Below are 15999 nucleotides of genomic sequence, written 5' to 3'. Positions count from 1 at the left end.
AGGTATGACTCGGCCAAGACTCGAACCTGAGACTTCCAAGTCTTGGGGCGGGCGCGCAACCTTATGTCTGCCAGCATTACATGAAGCACAGGGTGCAGCGCAAGATACTGTGCGCCGCACAATTTAAATAAATTTTTAGACTGTTATGTGCGCCTTAAAGTCTTGAAAATTCAGTAATTAAACGGGAGAAAATAGAAAATGATTATGAAAAATAAACTGTTCAATCGAAAAAATAGTAACTCAAGTGTATTTTACTGCTTTTCTGAATCAGTCATTAGATCATGACTGCACTCTACAGTGTTTTTTTTTTCTTCTGAGTTTTTTTCCAGAGAAGAAAATAGTGATTGCCAGTTGTTGTCGGTTGTAGGTTTAGGTTTGGCATTGGTTAGGACCAAATCATAAGCCAGACATAAGTCTCACATGAACAAGGGGAAAGGCACAGCCTATACATTGGTGGTACGCGTCAGTGGTTAAGCAGACAAAGTAAAATATTGCTTGACATTTGTGGGAACAGGTCACCTCTGCTGATTTTTTGCTTTTTGTTTGACTTAACTTGTTTGACATTTTTGCATGTTTTTTCAGAGAATCTGTGTCTAAAAATAGAATTATTAATAGAGTTAATGTTTGCATTTACAGAGATTTTGTGGTGGTGTAGGATTTTAAATCTGTTTAGTGTATAAAAAGCTAAAATTATTTTCTATTCTACAAAAGATTTTTGTAGAATTGTCAATATTTCAATTTATATTCAAAGTGTTTGCAGGGATCCCCTGAAAAGCATATGAAACTACTAAATAATTTGGTGCATGTTTTATTATTATTGGATATTATAAAATTAATAAATACGAGGAGCCACTTGGCTTAGCTCACTTTTTAGAAATAGAGCTGTTCTCTTGGGTGCGACCAGTAGGAGGCAGTGACACTTCACATGACAACGTCATAATTACAGAGAGTGCATTTTTAAGGATTTCAAGCACCTGTATGAACCAGATATATTTTTTACCTTCTTACTGAGACCCTGATTTTCTCTGTCAATCTCTTGCGTATGGAGCTGCTTCTCTTTCAATTGGTGATTCTCTTCTTTGAGTCTCTCCATTGAAGTCTGCAGCTCCCTGTTATCTTTCTCCAGCTTCAAAACACGACTCGATACAGACTCATTCAGCTCGTGGACAAACGACTTCCGGGCTGCAGGACATCAAAAGCATTTTAAGTCGTAGCTGTTGGACAGTGTCATTGAAATTCAATGTCATACTCTCGAAGTTCGAATTGTCTTGGTTTTTGGAGAGCTGTTCTAGTTCCCATCCAAGATGTGCTGACTCGTTCATACTCTGTTTCTGTCCGATTTCCAGGAGCATGTTCTCTTCCAACAGCTCCTCTAGCCGACGGCGTTCATTGTCCCTTTCCTGCAACGACCAAGGACAAATAGTTAGCAAGATTTGTACACGTTTTACATAGCCAAAGTCAAACACTTTTTAAGGACTTTCAAGACAATTTTCCATTTTTTTCCAGTACCATTAAAAGAAGAAATCAAGCGCTGATCAAAAGAACTACAGACTAAAACTTAGTTTCAAACCCTAACTCTAGCCCCAACCATATTTTGAAACCCTAAAATCAGTTTAAAACCTTAATTTACAGCCCAAACCCTAGCTCCTAACCCAACACCTAACGTTTTGTTGATGTCAGAATGAAATCCTGGTTTGGTAATAGTTAATTTGAAGTTTGTGTACAGTACCTAGCGAAACGATAGGATTAACATGTTCAAAATGCTACGTTACTAGTTGTTTTGGGTGTAAGTATGATTTCTTATTGTTTCAATTTTTTTTATCATTATTGATCGTGATAGTAATACTTAATTATCCATCCATCCATTATCTGCACCGCTTGTCCTCAATTGGGTCGCGGGGATGCTGGAGCCCATCCCAGCTATCTTCGGGCAGTGGGCAGGCCACACCCTGAACTGCTTGCCAGCCAATCGCAGGGCACACAGAGACATACTACTCATTTCCTCAGTCACACCTAGGGACAATTTGGACCTGCCAATTAACTTGACATGTATATTTTTGGGTTGGAGGAGGAAACCGAAATGCCCGTAAGAAACTCACGCAAGCACGGTGCGAACATGCAAACTCCACAAAGAAGGGCTGGTAATAACATTTGAACCCTTGAACTCAGAACTGTCCCGCGGACGCACTGACCACTCAACTGCCGGGCCGCCCCATAGTAAATTATGAAATCAATATTTGGTCATAAGAGGGTAAAAAAAAGGGTAAAGTTATTGCGGGGTGTTACTAATTAAATTGTTGTGTTTTTTGTAGAAGACAAGCAAGTTTATGATATTATTGTGCCATACCATTTCCAGGTCGTGTATTTTGGCTCTTAGTAGCAGGTTGTCCTTCTCCATAACATGAATTTTCTCACAGCGCCCTCTAGAGATTGATAGTTGCTCTTCCAGCAAAACTTTGGTCTCCATCAGAGTCAAGTTGTCTGCACGAAGTTCCTGGAAGTCATACACATTTCATCCCAAATTAATCATTTAGTTTTAAGAAATTTGCTTTTATATAATGTGTGCTTAACAAAGTTAGATCTGTTCTCAAATATGGGTAGTAGTGCTTCAAGTGGTATTTGACATTTTAAAACATACTTAAAAAGTAGTAACAATACAAAATCACAGGAACTGCTTCTCTTCTACTTATTCTGTGAAAAATAATATTTATCTTGTCCCATACGCGGATAACTTTGTACATTTTGATAATTAACTTCCATATTTTTCTACATTTCCAATTTGTATTACTAACAAGGTTCGCACTCTTTTTTCATGGCCAAATTCAAACACTTTTCAAGTACTTTTAATTTTTCCAGTACCTTCAAAGGAAGTAACCCAGCGCCGATCAATTTTTGTTGACTTTAATGACTAAAATAAACTCGCTATCGTAGTGCTAAGCACATACTTTGTGCTACTTTGAGCTGTTCCTATCGATGATCTTTTTATGTCAATGGGCTGCTATAAACGAACACGAATTCTGCCTTTCCGCTTCAACAGTGGCTACTTCACACTTGTTTACAAACACGAAAAGGTCTCCATATGTGTTGGGTAATAATGGAGTTCAATAAGGAAAACAAAAAAAGAAAGAAAGTACTGTATGTGTATATAAACAGAAAAATGAGCCAAATTTGGAATCATTTTAATGATTTTGATTGCTCAGAGCAGAGTGCATTCAATCTCACAATCTTAGAGACTGTGTTTTTAGAGAATCTGTGACTAAATTGGATAAAATAGAGTAGTAATTAGTTTTTTTATACTTTGCATTTTATCATTTATTTATAGCACTAAAGAATTACATTCTTTCTTTATATTTTATTGTTTTGCATTTTCATGGCTCTCTGCAAAACATATGAAATTACTAGTTATTTAATGATTTGGTGCGTAATTCATACTACTATTTATACTACATTATTTTGAATATTATTAAAAAAAAAAAAAATCAAGAAAAAAATCTGGGGAGCCATTTGGGAGCCGAAATAACCGGCCCTTCTCAATTGAGAGAATCCAAAAGAACCAGTTTCTTAAATAAGGCTGTCCTCTTGGGTGCGGAGGTGACGCTTCACATGACAACGCCATAAAGACAACTTACCATTTTCACGCACTTTTAAAATTATTTTTCTTTATTTATTGCTTGGTCTATAGAATCAGGCTGCCAAGAAACATGGACATGGCAACAATTTCAAGTGTTTTTAAGGAGATATTTCAAGCACCCATACACACTTTGAACTGAATCAATGGCATACTTTTGCTCATTTAAAGAAGTTTTTTTTTTTTTGGTAATGTTACTTTGACGCAAAAATACAGACCCCCTGAAAGACACACTTATGGTGGTCGCTTAAGTTACAATAGCTTTTAAAAGCAGACCTCGGGCCGCATTCCCTCTTTCCCGGGACCCGAAATCACAAACACCCACGCTCACAGACAAGGTTTAACCCCTACACACCCCTCTCTCGACCGAAGCACCACAAAGCCTCCCAGCTGACTTTGAACAACCGAAGCAAGCTTCTCTCTCGTACAGATAAGGTACTTGTACGCAAGTACAAAAAAAACATAACTGTAGACTGGTGCAGGGGTCAGATGCTTCAAACACACCATAAAAAGTTTTGGATTTTACTTCCAACAATACATCAAATTGCAATTTCCATCTTGTTGAAATGTTGGATTGTTCACTTTAGTTTGAATACATTTCGTTGTGTTTATCAATGTGTGCGTGAGTGTGTTTGACCAAATTACTGATTCATCGTCAAATCAATGAACCGCCAAATAAATGTAGCTCCTTCAAAATCAAGAGACTGATTGTTATTTTCATAAAGTGAAAATTTGGTGTCCTCTTTTGGAAATCTGAGGTAACTGCAATTGCCAATCAAATACTCAAGTTATTTCCTTCTATTCACAAGACAAAAAACTTTACAAATATAAAACACTCATTTTAAACATCATGTTTCCTTGTTTCACAAAAATAGCTAAATGAGCATTTTATTTTACTAGAATTTTAACATAAAGATAAATAATAAATGAATCTCTAAAATGAGCGATATTATCTGCTTTTGTTTTTTAATTTTCCTTTTTGTTTGTTTTCAAATAAATAATAACAGTTTGAAAAAAAATGTTTATGATACTCTCTAAGCCCTGATTTAGAGGTACTTGGTTGAACATAATATTAAGCCTGGGGTAAAAAAGGGTCAGATTTTTATAATTTATTGCATATTCTGTTTAATCCAAAGCTATGACAAGTTTTATACAATAAATATTGTATACAGTACGTGCAAAATGGACCAAAAGTTATAATGGAAATATAAAATGAACGTGTAATAAAATCTCAACAATAAAAATTACTCCAAATATCTGAGTAAAAGTTAAGGTTTTTATTTGCTGTTTTACCTCAACTCTGGTCTTGTAGAAGTGGACATCATTGAGCTTCTCTTTACACCGGGACAACTCGGTATCTAATCGGTCAACCCGGGCCGCCTTCTCCCTCAAGGAGTCGACCTCATCCCGATACACTCTCGCAGAGCGGGCCTCACAAAACAGGATCTGGTTCTGAGCCAAACACAAATGAAATGACATATTATTAAAAAAAAGAATTGAACACCTAAAGTGCTTCATGACAGTTTCCATACAATGCATGAAAGGAAAGCTGACCTCCTGTTTAAGTCTCTGCAGCTCCTGATCTAGATGCTCCACCTCATGTTTGGAATCCATCAACTGCTCAGTCTTCTCTTCCCTGCACATGGAATGTAATATTTATTCTGTTTTTACTTAATAAAATGAGTTAAAACCTCAGTTTACTCACAGCTCTTGCCTATATCTGCGAAGCTTGGACTTGGTGTCAGCAAGCTCTACAGATAAGTGCTGCTTCTCTTCTTTTGTAAGGTTGGCCACGGGCAAGGTTGATCCTATGTTATTACCTACCACACCACCAGAAGAAACCTGGCTACCCATGAGTCTTTCTTGGGGATGCTGGCTGGACAAGTAATCCCTCTCCTGGGTAAGATCCACAATTACCTAAAAGTGTTTAAATAAGATTTCATTTGAAAACACAAACATTTTTGTTGCTATATAAAATACTGTTCACAAGTCTGGAGTCGCCAAGAAATTTTCTTATTTTTTCAGGAAAAGCACTGGGTTTCTTTCAATGAAGATATCAGACTAATCAGAAACACACCCCATACATTGTTAAGATGGCAAATGACTATTTAAGTTTGTTTTTTAATCCAATATCTACATGGTCAAGTCAAGTCATATTTATTTGTATAGCCCATAAACACAAAGAGTCTTAAAGGGCTGCACAGACCACAGATTATTGCAGACCACAGACTATTATGACACCATCCCATGATCTAAAACCTACATGAGGGCAATTAATACACAGATATTGTCAACATAAAATATAGGTTATTCATATGCTATACAATACAAGTGTTTAAAGCTTAGATTTAAAGATTTCCACTGAGGTAGCAGATCGAATCTCAAGGGGAAGAGCCCATTTCCACCAACCAGCATTCCAGTGTTCTAATACTACATTATGTTTGCTCATTGCGTTATAAGGATAATGGACTTTTTTTTATGGAAAACACTAAATTGTCTGGGTGACCTCAAATTTTTGAACAGTAATGTATTTGCCAACCACAAACCACCAGAGGCTAAACTCAGAGTTTTTTTAATGGTTAACCGTAAAGTTAAGGGTTGTTGTTTTTTTTTTTTTTGTATAAAGTGATCTTTCGCTACTTTGTACTACAACTTTGGTCCTCCGAGTTAATCACACTTTTCTCAACCTGCCCAACAAAGGCAGGGAAACAACATTTTAACATAAAATAAACAACACTTAATGGCTGTGCAACCCACGCCCCCACGTCCTACTTGGCTCAGCTTCGGAATGATGACAGCTGAATGGCCATGATCCATTACCCAGCACGACTAGTACCCTTATACAGCATTCAATATATTGGAAACTGCTTTGCTAACATAGGATTTTTTTTGTCTGTGTTCATTCAGTCCTGTGTTAGTTTTGACAGTATTGCCATCAACCTTTAACTTAACCAGTGTTGGGACTAACGTGTTAAAAAGGAACTTACTTTTCTCTGTAACAAGTACTTTAACACCTTAAATACTCCAAATGAGAAGGATCGGTATGAATTTACCTTCAGCTGTGCGACATGGTCACAGTTCTAACCCTAGGAATCGAATGTTCATTATATAGTTTAATAGTTGCGAATCTTTGAAAACTTCAACAGTTGTCCTAAAGTCCTTATCAGCATGGTTTTATCATTGTCACTTTTTCATATCTTGCTTAAATTAAACACTTGAAAAAAAATATATACGAAAATGTTAGAAGGCAGATGACACACTCGCATGGGTATTTTGATGCTTCTTGTTGGCGAAGCGACACGGAAAAAATCCTAATGAGATTTCTTCTTACCAGTCTTAAAGGCAGAAAAGTGCAACCGTGCTTTTCCCGCTAGTGGTAGAAACATGGTGCAACACAGCCTAAATGAATTAAAAAAGAGCCAGACGTACTCATGAAAAGAGCACCACCTGGCTCGCAAGCCATACGTTCCAGACCCCTGCTCCAAGTTTTGTTCATTTTTATATGATTGTTACCTCGCTGGCCGTATCCCTCTCCGCTATGAGTTGCTGTAGAGATGTAGCCATGCTGCGTGACAACGGCTCAAGCTCTTCTTGTGGAATCTCTCCTCCTTCCTCCAGCCACGAAAGGTCAAGAACATTCTGCTGGTTGTGGGTGACCTGCAAACACAGACAGATCACTGCAACACGGCAGATATTTTACTTACTTCAAACGTTTGAATATTACTTGGTGCATTGATTGAGAAGTATGAAATAGGTTTAAAAATGTATCTTCATGTTTACAGTATATTATAGAAGTCAAAAAACACAGCTAAGTATGCGGTATGTGGGTTGGGGTGGGCATAATTTCCTAAAGGGACAGTCTGTATTGTTTGACCACTAGATGTCGCTGTATTGTGTAGTGCAACAAAAAAACACGAGAACGAGCAAGGTTCCGGACGATCGTTCGTCAGTTGAATATGTTCGTAAGTTGCCTTAGTGCTATATTTTGTATGGAATGTATGTTTAAGGTTTATATAAGTACAGTGGAACCTTGGTTTTCGAACGCCTCTCAGTTCGAACAAATCGGTTCTCGACCAAAAATTTCGAGAAATTCTTGCTTCGCTTTTCGTTCAAAAAATCGGAGTTCGGACGCCGGTACGCTAGGGTGCGATGCTGAGCGGCGTACGGGTGTAGATCGTGTAGATTACCCCCACCCCTTGTGAAGAACTGTTATGACGTGCGCGCGCACTTCTTTTCGCTTTTAATATCGGTGAACGGAGTGTTTTAGCCCCTAATTATGCCTCCGAAGAAGGTCGGTGCAAGCAGCAAAGTTGTTACAGGTGAAAAAAGAAGAGTAGTGCGTACACCTATTGCATTTAATAAAGAAATAATAGCAAAATAAAGAAATTGTGCGAGTTTCCCTTCTTTCTAGGGAATAGAGCATGGCTTCTGCAGACCACCACAAAGGTAAGAAATTCTATTCATAAATCTTTTCTTTATCCTTTAACCGCTCACCACTTTTTGTGGAGACCCGGGTGCTAAATGACGTGTAAACGACCTGATTTTTTTATTTTTACACGTTCATGTTAGCGTAATCTGCCCTGCGATTGGCTAGCAACCAGTCCAGGGTGTCCCCCGCCCACTGCCCGGAGATAGCTGGGATGGGCTCCAGCACCCCCGCGACCCTAATGAGGACAAGCGGTACAGCTAATGGATGGATGGATGGATGTTAACCGTACGTTCGCGTTAGCGTAATCTGACGTACGACGTACGACAGATTACGCTAACGCGAACGTACGCTTAGCCTGGATTAGCTTCATGTTTACGCTCATGGTAAACATTCAGGGTGTTGGAACGGAATTAAAACGATTTTACATTACTCTTAATGGGAAAAACGATTTTCTGTGATCGAACAAATCGTTTTTCGAACAGGGTTCTGGAACGGATTATGGTCGAGAACCGAGGTTCCACTGTATGTTTAAGGCTTGTATAAGTAACCTGTATTGTTTTGTACTAAAAAAATAAACATTTAATGAAATAATATGCTCTATAAAGATAAATAAAGTCAAGTTTAACTTACTTGTGGAAGGCTACTTTTTCCTCCGTGGTAGAAAGTGGGCGAAAAATAGCGATCCAACCTTTTTCTCAGCCGCTTCAATCTTTTTTATTGCTTTTTCATTTCAAAAGAAACGGCTCGCCTTTTCTTTACACTTTACACCAACCATATTGAATGGATGCACAATATGTTAAACAATAAAAACGTCAAAATTCTTAGCGTGCTAGAGATACAGTACACGTAGCATGTTTGCACACAAACTAGGAAGTAGAGGCCAGATATCTTCTTTGGGATGGATGCTGGGTGACCTCTCACAGCGCCACCACACGCCGGTAGCGGCGGAAAAAAGTACTACAGTACCGTCTGTACTCAAAAAAAGGTGCACACAATACAAAATCCAACTTACAGCCATGTCCGGATATTTTTCGATATCCCGAAAACAATGATCGTATCAACCGTTTTTCGACAATCTAATGAGTTGCCAATACTTTTAATCATCAATTTTAATTGATTTTATAGATTAGTTGTTGCAGTCTTAATTCGGGAGTGAGCTGGGCGACCCCTCCGTCTTATTCCCTTATGCAGCCAGAATCCAGTCATACTTTACATCATTCATCCACAACGTATTAAACCTACACTTTCCCATCCAAAAGTTACTCAGACGACAACAGCGGGTTGGAGACTGACTGTACGTAAAGTTCCAACAAAATGCTGCATTTTCAAAAACGCAGGAATCTGGATTTTCTGACCGACATATTGCATTTATCAGTCATAAAGTTAGAGAAAATAAAGAATAATCTTACGACACAAGGTTCCATACTTTTGTTAATTACTTATTATTCAGTTATAAACTCAATCACACGGATAAGACAGGGAAAAATAAGACATTTGGGAGTTAAATTAAGACTTGTAGGTACATTTTAAGACCTTTTCTATGCCTTTATTAGCGGTTATCAAATTTAAAACGTTTTCCAGTTTTTAAGCCCTTGGGGCACCCTGGTTAAAACACTTTTTGATTTGCATATGATCTGTTTAGTGTGTTAAGCATGGTTACCGTACGATCGGTGACAAGCCAACCTAAGTTAGCCTTAATTCATACATAAAGCAAAGGACAGAATACTGTATGTAAATAACAAATTCCTTCACTGACCTCCTGGATGTGAGAGACGATGGCTGCCTGTGTCTCTATGTCCAGCAGTTTGATCCTTTCAATCATCTCCTCTTTACGCTCACACTAATGATAAACAAAAACACTTTTCATTTCAGATAAACATGTTTAATTGCACATTGTTTTATTGTCTGCTATCAGCAGAAAATGGAAACTACATGGACCTGTATTGTACATGTAAAATACTTGGCTTTTTATGTAGCTGTTGCTTCAGTTGAAAATGAGCTATTCATCATATCAACAGCATTTCTACATGACTGAGAAAGCCTTTCCTGTCTTCCTGTCTACCGCCTCCTTTAAGCCCTCCTTTTTCCTGAAGCCAGCCAGACTAGACCAGGTGGAAAGAAAATATTGGACACAAATCATAGGAAGTGGGAGAAACTTTAACAACAAAAAAGAGAAGAGTTCAAGACAAAACAAAACATGTCGGTTCAGACAGACAATGCAGTTTCTGGGCAGTGTCAAATAGCTGCCCTGCTCGGACATGAAAAACTAAACAGAAACAAATATTCTCCCTGAGAGACAATGGTTGTCTGGGCATTTGTGTGAGTGAAAGAGTGTACGAGTATGCATGTGTAAGTGTTACCTGGACAGCACAGCCAAGAATCAATAGTAAAATCCTTTTCAACTCTTCCATGCTCTTTGCTGAGGGGAGGGGACAAAATAAAGTTTAACATGTTGACCACAAGGTAGAAGCTAATTTAGTCGAAATAACACTTTTCTGACAAGGCTTTCAATCAAACAGCTTCTGTCCTTTCATTGATATACTAAAAGTATCATAACTTCCGCACTATAAGACGCACCATATTATAAAGAGCACCCCAAAACCAAACTCTTTTGTCATATTATCTTTATTACAGAAGGCATAACAGACTATAAGGAGCATGACATTTAGACTGCAGTCAGAGCTTCAGTGTGTTTGGGTACATGATTATGTAAAGTCCAAGAAAGTAAATAACGAATTCTGCAATGACCCCCTGGATGTGAGTGACGATGGCTGCCTGGGTCTTTTTGCAGTAATGTGCGCCGCTAACTCAATTTGCAATACGTTGTATGCAATGGAAAACGAAACTGAGTAGTTGCAATGAGAGCGCTGTAACATCACCATCAGACAACCAGTCAGCCAGATGAGATACAAAAAGGCATCTCATCATCACACTATTTAACTCACTGTGCCACAACAATGATTTGCATAGTGCATTTTAATAGGTTAAACTGTCTCTCCACTTCTTCAACTGTGCGCCAATAACCCCTCAGTTTCATTTGAATGCATACTTAAAAGAACTTGAGGGAATGGTTAATCCATCAGAGTGCAATATACAAATCTGATGAAAGGAGAGACCATTTACAGATTAGAATGCATTACGCAAATCTTCACCAATGAATGTTAGAAAATTGAGAAACAGAAAGCCATTTAACAAAATACCATTCAAGTTATTTGCGTACGCATACATATTAAACCAAGAAGTTACTGACGCACAGAGGAAGCGAAAAGACGGTTTAACCCATCAGAATGCACTTGCAAATCAGTGTTGTGGCACCGTAAGTAAAAATAGTGTGATAATGAGAAAAAGTCTAATGCCTTATCGAATGTGATATGTGCCACTGGCGGTCGAGTGGCAACATGTCTGCACTTTCACCGCCAATAATCCAATTCAATTCTATACATAAAATGTTTTGAATATTGGGTCAGTGATGTTTTTCGATTTGATTAATCATTGCTCATATTAAGTACCATAAAACCTTATATGGTAACGCATACCTTATACATTCCCAATCGTATTCCCGCAGTAAATAAGGTGCACCAGATTATAAAATGGATTTTCAAATATCTGGTCAAATTGGGGTTTTTAAGTGCGCATTATGGTTCGGGAAATACAGTTATTTGTTATTAATAAAATATAAATGTTGAATTAACATCTTAGAATGTAATTTGTCAAGATCCCAAAATGCAAGCACCAAATTGCAGCTTAACGCCTAAAGAATGCATGAACTGTTGGTGGATTTGTTTAAAGAGTGTGATCTTTAAAAATATTCAATATCTACAGAGATTACAAATACTTATTAAGTTTTATATTCCTAAAATCTTCATTGAAAAAACACCACTGTGACTGTAGGTTAAAATCAAAAGATGCTGGTCCAGCAGGCTATTATCAAAGCCATTATTAGTTACAATATCCAATCGCGATGAGCTTAAAAGAACACTGAGTATTATTTAGCTCCTTCTTGTGGTAAAAAAAAAATCATTTATTAAAAACAAAACAATATTGATTTTAATAATGAGCATAAATCCATTACGTATCATATAGGCATGTTTTTTTAAATACTCGTTTGTCAAAAACATGTTTCATTTCAACATAAACAATAAGTAAAGCAACAAAAGTGAGTAAAAATTGCGTAAAAAAAGAAAAGGGAGAAAAATAACTATCCGCTTTTGTTCAGCAGGCAAATACTATTCTTATTTTTCTTAGCACACAATTTATCTTAACAATTATTTTGGTAAAATAAGAAAGTCTCTCAATCAAGCATTTGTTATAGGAGATAATTTCATTTTAAATATTACCGTTTTCATATTTTACAATGAACAATATAAAAAAATAACTAAATAAAATACAATTAAAGTATACTGTAATTTAAAATGTGCCCAATTATTTTGATATATTTTGGAGTGTTTCTTGGGATAAAATAACCTATTTTACGATGTTATCAACTCTTTTAATGGTAAAGAAATTCCAAAAATGAACAAGATTTTCCAACAACTGAACTCCTTTCAGGGCAGTGTACACCTGATGTATATCATTACAACAATTGCTCTTTAAGGGTCAAAATAAATATTTGGGGAATAAAATGTTGACTAATCTTTTTAACTGAATAGTTTACTAAATCTAACATTTTATGATCTGAAATAGGGCAGCACAGCAGCGCAGTGGTTAGCGCGTGTGCGGCACAGTTCTGAGGTTGTGAGATCAAACCCCCTGTGTGGAGTTTGCATGTTCTCCCTGTGCTTGCGTGGGTTTTCTTCGGGCACTCCGGTTTCCTCCCACATTCCAAAAACATGCAAGTTTGGTTAATTGGCCGGTACAAATTGTCCCTGGGAGTGAATGAGCGAATGAGTGGTCTGTCCCTGTGTGCCCTGAGATTGGCTGGCAACCAGTTCAGGTTGTCCCCTGCCCACTGCCCGAAGATAGCCAAAGATAGGCTCCGGCACCCCCGCGACCCTACTGAGGATAAGGAGTTCAGATAATGGATGGATGGATAGATGGATGTTCTGAAATCATGACAAGTTAGTAATTAAATTGTAACTGATGCATTATAAATGCTAATTTTTTAAACCATTAAAAATGTCACGTGGCCCCAGGGGTATGCGTCCCTATATTTGGGATCCACCAAATTAGAGGGTGTGAAGGAAACCAATCAGAAACCTAAAAATCAGTTTCAATTGAACAGAATATCATAAAATGAACGTACTACAGGAAAATAATGATGAGTATGTGCATGTGCGAGCATGCATGAGTTACCTGATAAAGGATCCTTGGCAATGGCGAGAATGTTTGGAAGAGGCATCACTATTAACTGCTGGAGGGTATCCTGGAAAGGATATAGGTACAGCAAATGAAATGTCTTTGAAATTATTTGGCATCAGAAAAGAATGCTGAAGGTTCTGTGATTCAGTTTATTTCCCAAAATAGAATTTATTTTCTTAAAGTAAATACAAGGACAAACAAATAACAAGCAAGCACACATGTACAATGCTGTTTAAAACAGAGATAGGTAACAAAGCTGTTTTGCCAGCGCACAATATGAGACCTTATAATTACCCTGAATTATATCATTGTATCATTTACAAATTTTTATCATATCATATTGCCTCAAACTTGCAGCCTGGGGCCGAATTGCAACTTTCAGGTTAATAGTTTGAGGCCCCAGCCTTCATAAGACAGACAGTTCAAGGGCCAGCATGTATTTTTGACAACCTGATGATGTAATCTGTCGTGCAACCGAAACAGGTGCTAAAAATCACATGTAAGAATGAAAATTACGGAGAATCAAAGTGACCATAAAGCGCTTTTTTTCACCTATGAGTATTCAAAGAAGATGCCCATCTATATGCTAGTTCATATTTTTGCTATATTTTTAAATTAATTACTTTTGTTCCTATAAGAAGGCACTGGATAATACACATTGTCCCTTTAAGTGCAGCCCTGGGTGATAATGGATTGATTTATTACTGATTGAACTATTTTCATATGAATTAATTTTTTTCAGGGGTGGGTTTTTTTTTTCATTAAGATAGATTCTGCATTGCGTAAGGGACACTGGTAGGGTGTGGTCCGATGGCTGAAAAAAACCTTTCCTGAGGCCATCTGCTGTCATCCCTATAAGTGTGGATGAGCCCCTTTCAGATCCCTTACCTCACATGGTCTGTGCCTTGCCATAATTGTATTTATTTTACAAATTTAATTTTCGTCATCATTTATTTTGTGTATCTGTGAATTTGGTGTTATTGAGTTGTTGGGCGGGGAAAAAGGAGGGAATTTTATTTTATTCACGGAATTTTTATGTAAAGCACTTTGAGTGGCAATTCATTGACTGAAAGTGGTATGCTAATACATTCCGATTGATTGAAAAATGCATCAGCAATCTGGATTTTCACAGCCTTTTAAAATAATTCAGAATGACACTTTACAGTATCAATCAAAATAATTTAATTGTATTGTTTTTAAAAGATATTTAGAAAATTTGCTAAGTTATAAAAGTGTTGCTAGGAATTTTTTAGTTGAATTTGAATTACTCTAAGCTGGTAGTGATTATCAAACAATTTGAACTAACTAGTTAATTGTGGCATTTAAGCCAGTAAATCACAATTAATAAATAGCATTTTTTGCATGAGCAATAAGTTGTTATATTAAAATTAGAATTAATCTTAAACCTTATAACTTTAAAGTTTAGTTGACACTCAATACATGATTAGCTAATGTTGTCAGTTAGTAAACAGCTCATAAGAGACAAAATAACGAACTGAGATTCTATGCAATCTTACCAGCAGGTGTTCAATGATTAAAAACAGAATAACTACTTATTCTTCTCAGAACATTTTGCACAGGATGTTATATATATACAGTATAAGAAAAAAATGTGAGACAAAATTTTCTCTGGTATTGCTCAAGGGGCCGGACAAAAGTGGGAGGCAATCTGTAGTTTTGGGACCACTGCTTTAAAGGGAAAATATGTATTATTTGAACACTAGATATTGATGCATGGCAGGGCTCTTCAACCTATTTTGGCCCGCGAACATCTTTAACTTAAAATTAGTTTTACCTGGTTATATCAGTATCAGAAATTATTTTCCCCCCATTTTATTAACACTCCACTTATTGAAACATGAATATTTTGTTTGTTTGTACATGATTCAATTGTTTGTTTGTTTGTACATGATTCAAATTGAATCTTTTCTTCCGGCGCCGTCACGAATGGCAGCCACTCCAGCAGCTCCCGTGTTATTAACGATTGTTCTCGATTGTTCTCAGCTCAGGGATGCTGCTGGAAATGTGAATTTCCCTTCGGGGATGAACAAAGTATCTATATATATATATATATATATATATAAAAAGTAAAAATGTTTGTATAGTATTAGTACTATGAACTTAAGAAAATGATGGCATCAATTTACACCACAGTTTCAACTGAGACAAAATGCGACAAAGACTTGGTGGTAGCACAATACTTTCAGGTACAATTTCACTGGTTAGGGTGTAACTTGATCGTCTTTGGTGTGAATAAAACATGTGAACTGATCACCGGTTGGTCTTAACACCTGAGCCAGAATTTAAAAAAATATACTCAAAATTGATCATTAAATCAATCAGACATTAGAGATCACAAGCTTAAAAAAACTGCAAGATTGTAAATAAGGTAAAATAGTCATCAAATTTAATGGGTATAAAATCTAATCTGTATGTAATTGAGCATGTTTAGATGCAACCCAAATACATACTAGATTACTCAATGACCAACTATTTATTTGTAATTCTGATGCATTTGGAATTTCCAGTTTCACACCAAAAGCAAATTGTGATATTAATATTGAAGTTATAGAGAGGTATTTCAATGGGCAGTTGCATTGATGATGCCCTACAGCAAAAATCACAGCTAACATCTCACGCTTAA

The 15999-nt window shown here is 36.9% G+C and overlaps 1 protein-coding gene across 3 annotated transcripts in view; it reads right to left on the bottom strand.

Annotated features, from left to right (window-relative positions):
* ccdc88c (coiled-coil and HOOK domain protein 88C) overlaps positions 1-15999 on the bottom strand; it is a 76384-nt gene that overhangs the window by 41557 nt on the left and 18828 nt on the right. For all 3 annotated transcript variants that reach the window (XR_015852838.1, XM_088354078.1, XM_088354079.1), the window contains exons 4-13: positions 13350-13419; positions 10418-10476; positions 9814-9897; positions 7142-7285; positions 5334-5545; positions 5183-5264; positions 4922-5080; positions 2348-2494; positions 1250-1400; positions 1001-1182 (exon numbers count right to left, since the gene is read on the bottom strand). Coding sequence is in view for 2 of the 3 variants with exons in the window: in XM_088354078.1 (XP_088210204.1) it covers positions 1001-1182; positions 1250-1400; positions 2348-2494; positions 4922-5080; positions 5183-5264; positions 5334-5545; positions 7142-7285; positions 9814-9897; positions 10418-10476; positions 13350-13419 (1290 nt within the window). In the remaining variant the exon portion in view is untranslated. The remainder of the gene's footprint in view (positions 1-1000; positions 1183-1249; positions 1401-2347; positions 2495-4921; positions 5081-5182; positions 5265-5333; positions 5546-7141; positions 7286-9813; positions 9898-10417; positions 10477-13349; positions 13420-15999) is intronic.

The sequence above is a fragment of the Urocampus carinirostris genome, chromosome 15 (genome assembly GCF_059441175.1).
Source record: "Urocampus carinirostris isolate Australia breed hairy pipefish chromosome 15, RoL_Ucar_1.0, whole genome shotgun sequence".
Lineage (NCBI taxonomy): Eukaryota > Metazoa > Chordata > Actinopteri > Syngnathiformes > Syngnathidae > Urocampus > Urocampus carinirostris.
The sequence above is the reverse complement of the archived record's forward strand: the minus strand, read 5'-3'. Positions and strand labels throughout refer to the sequence as shown.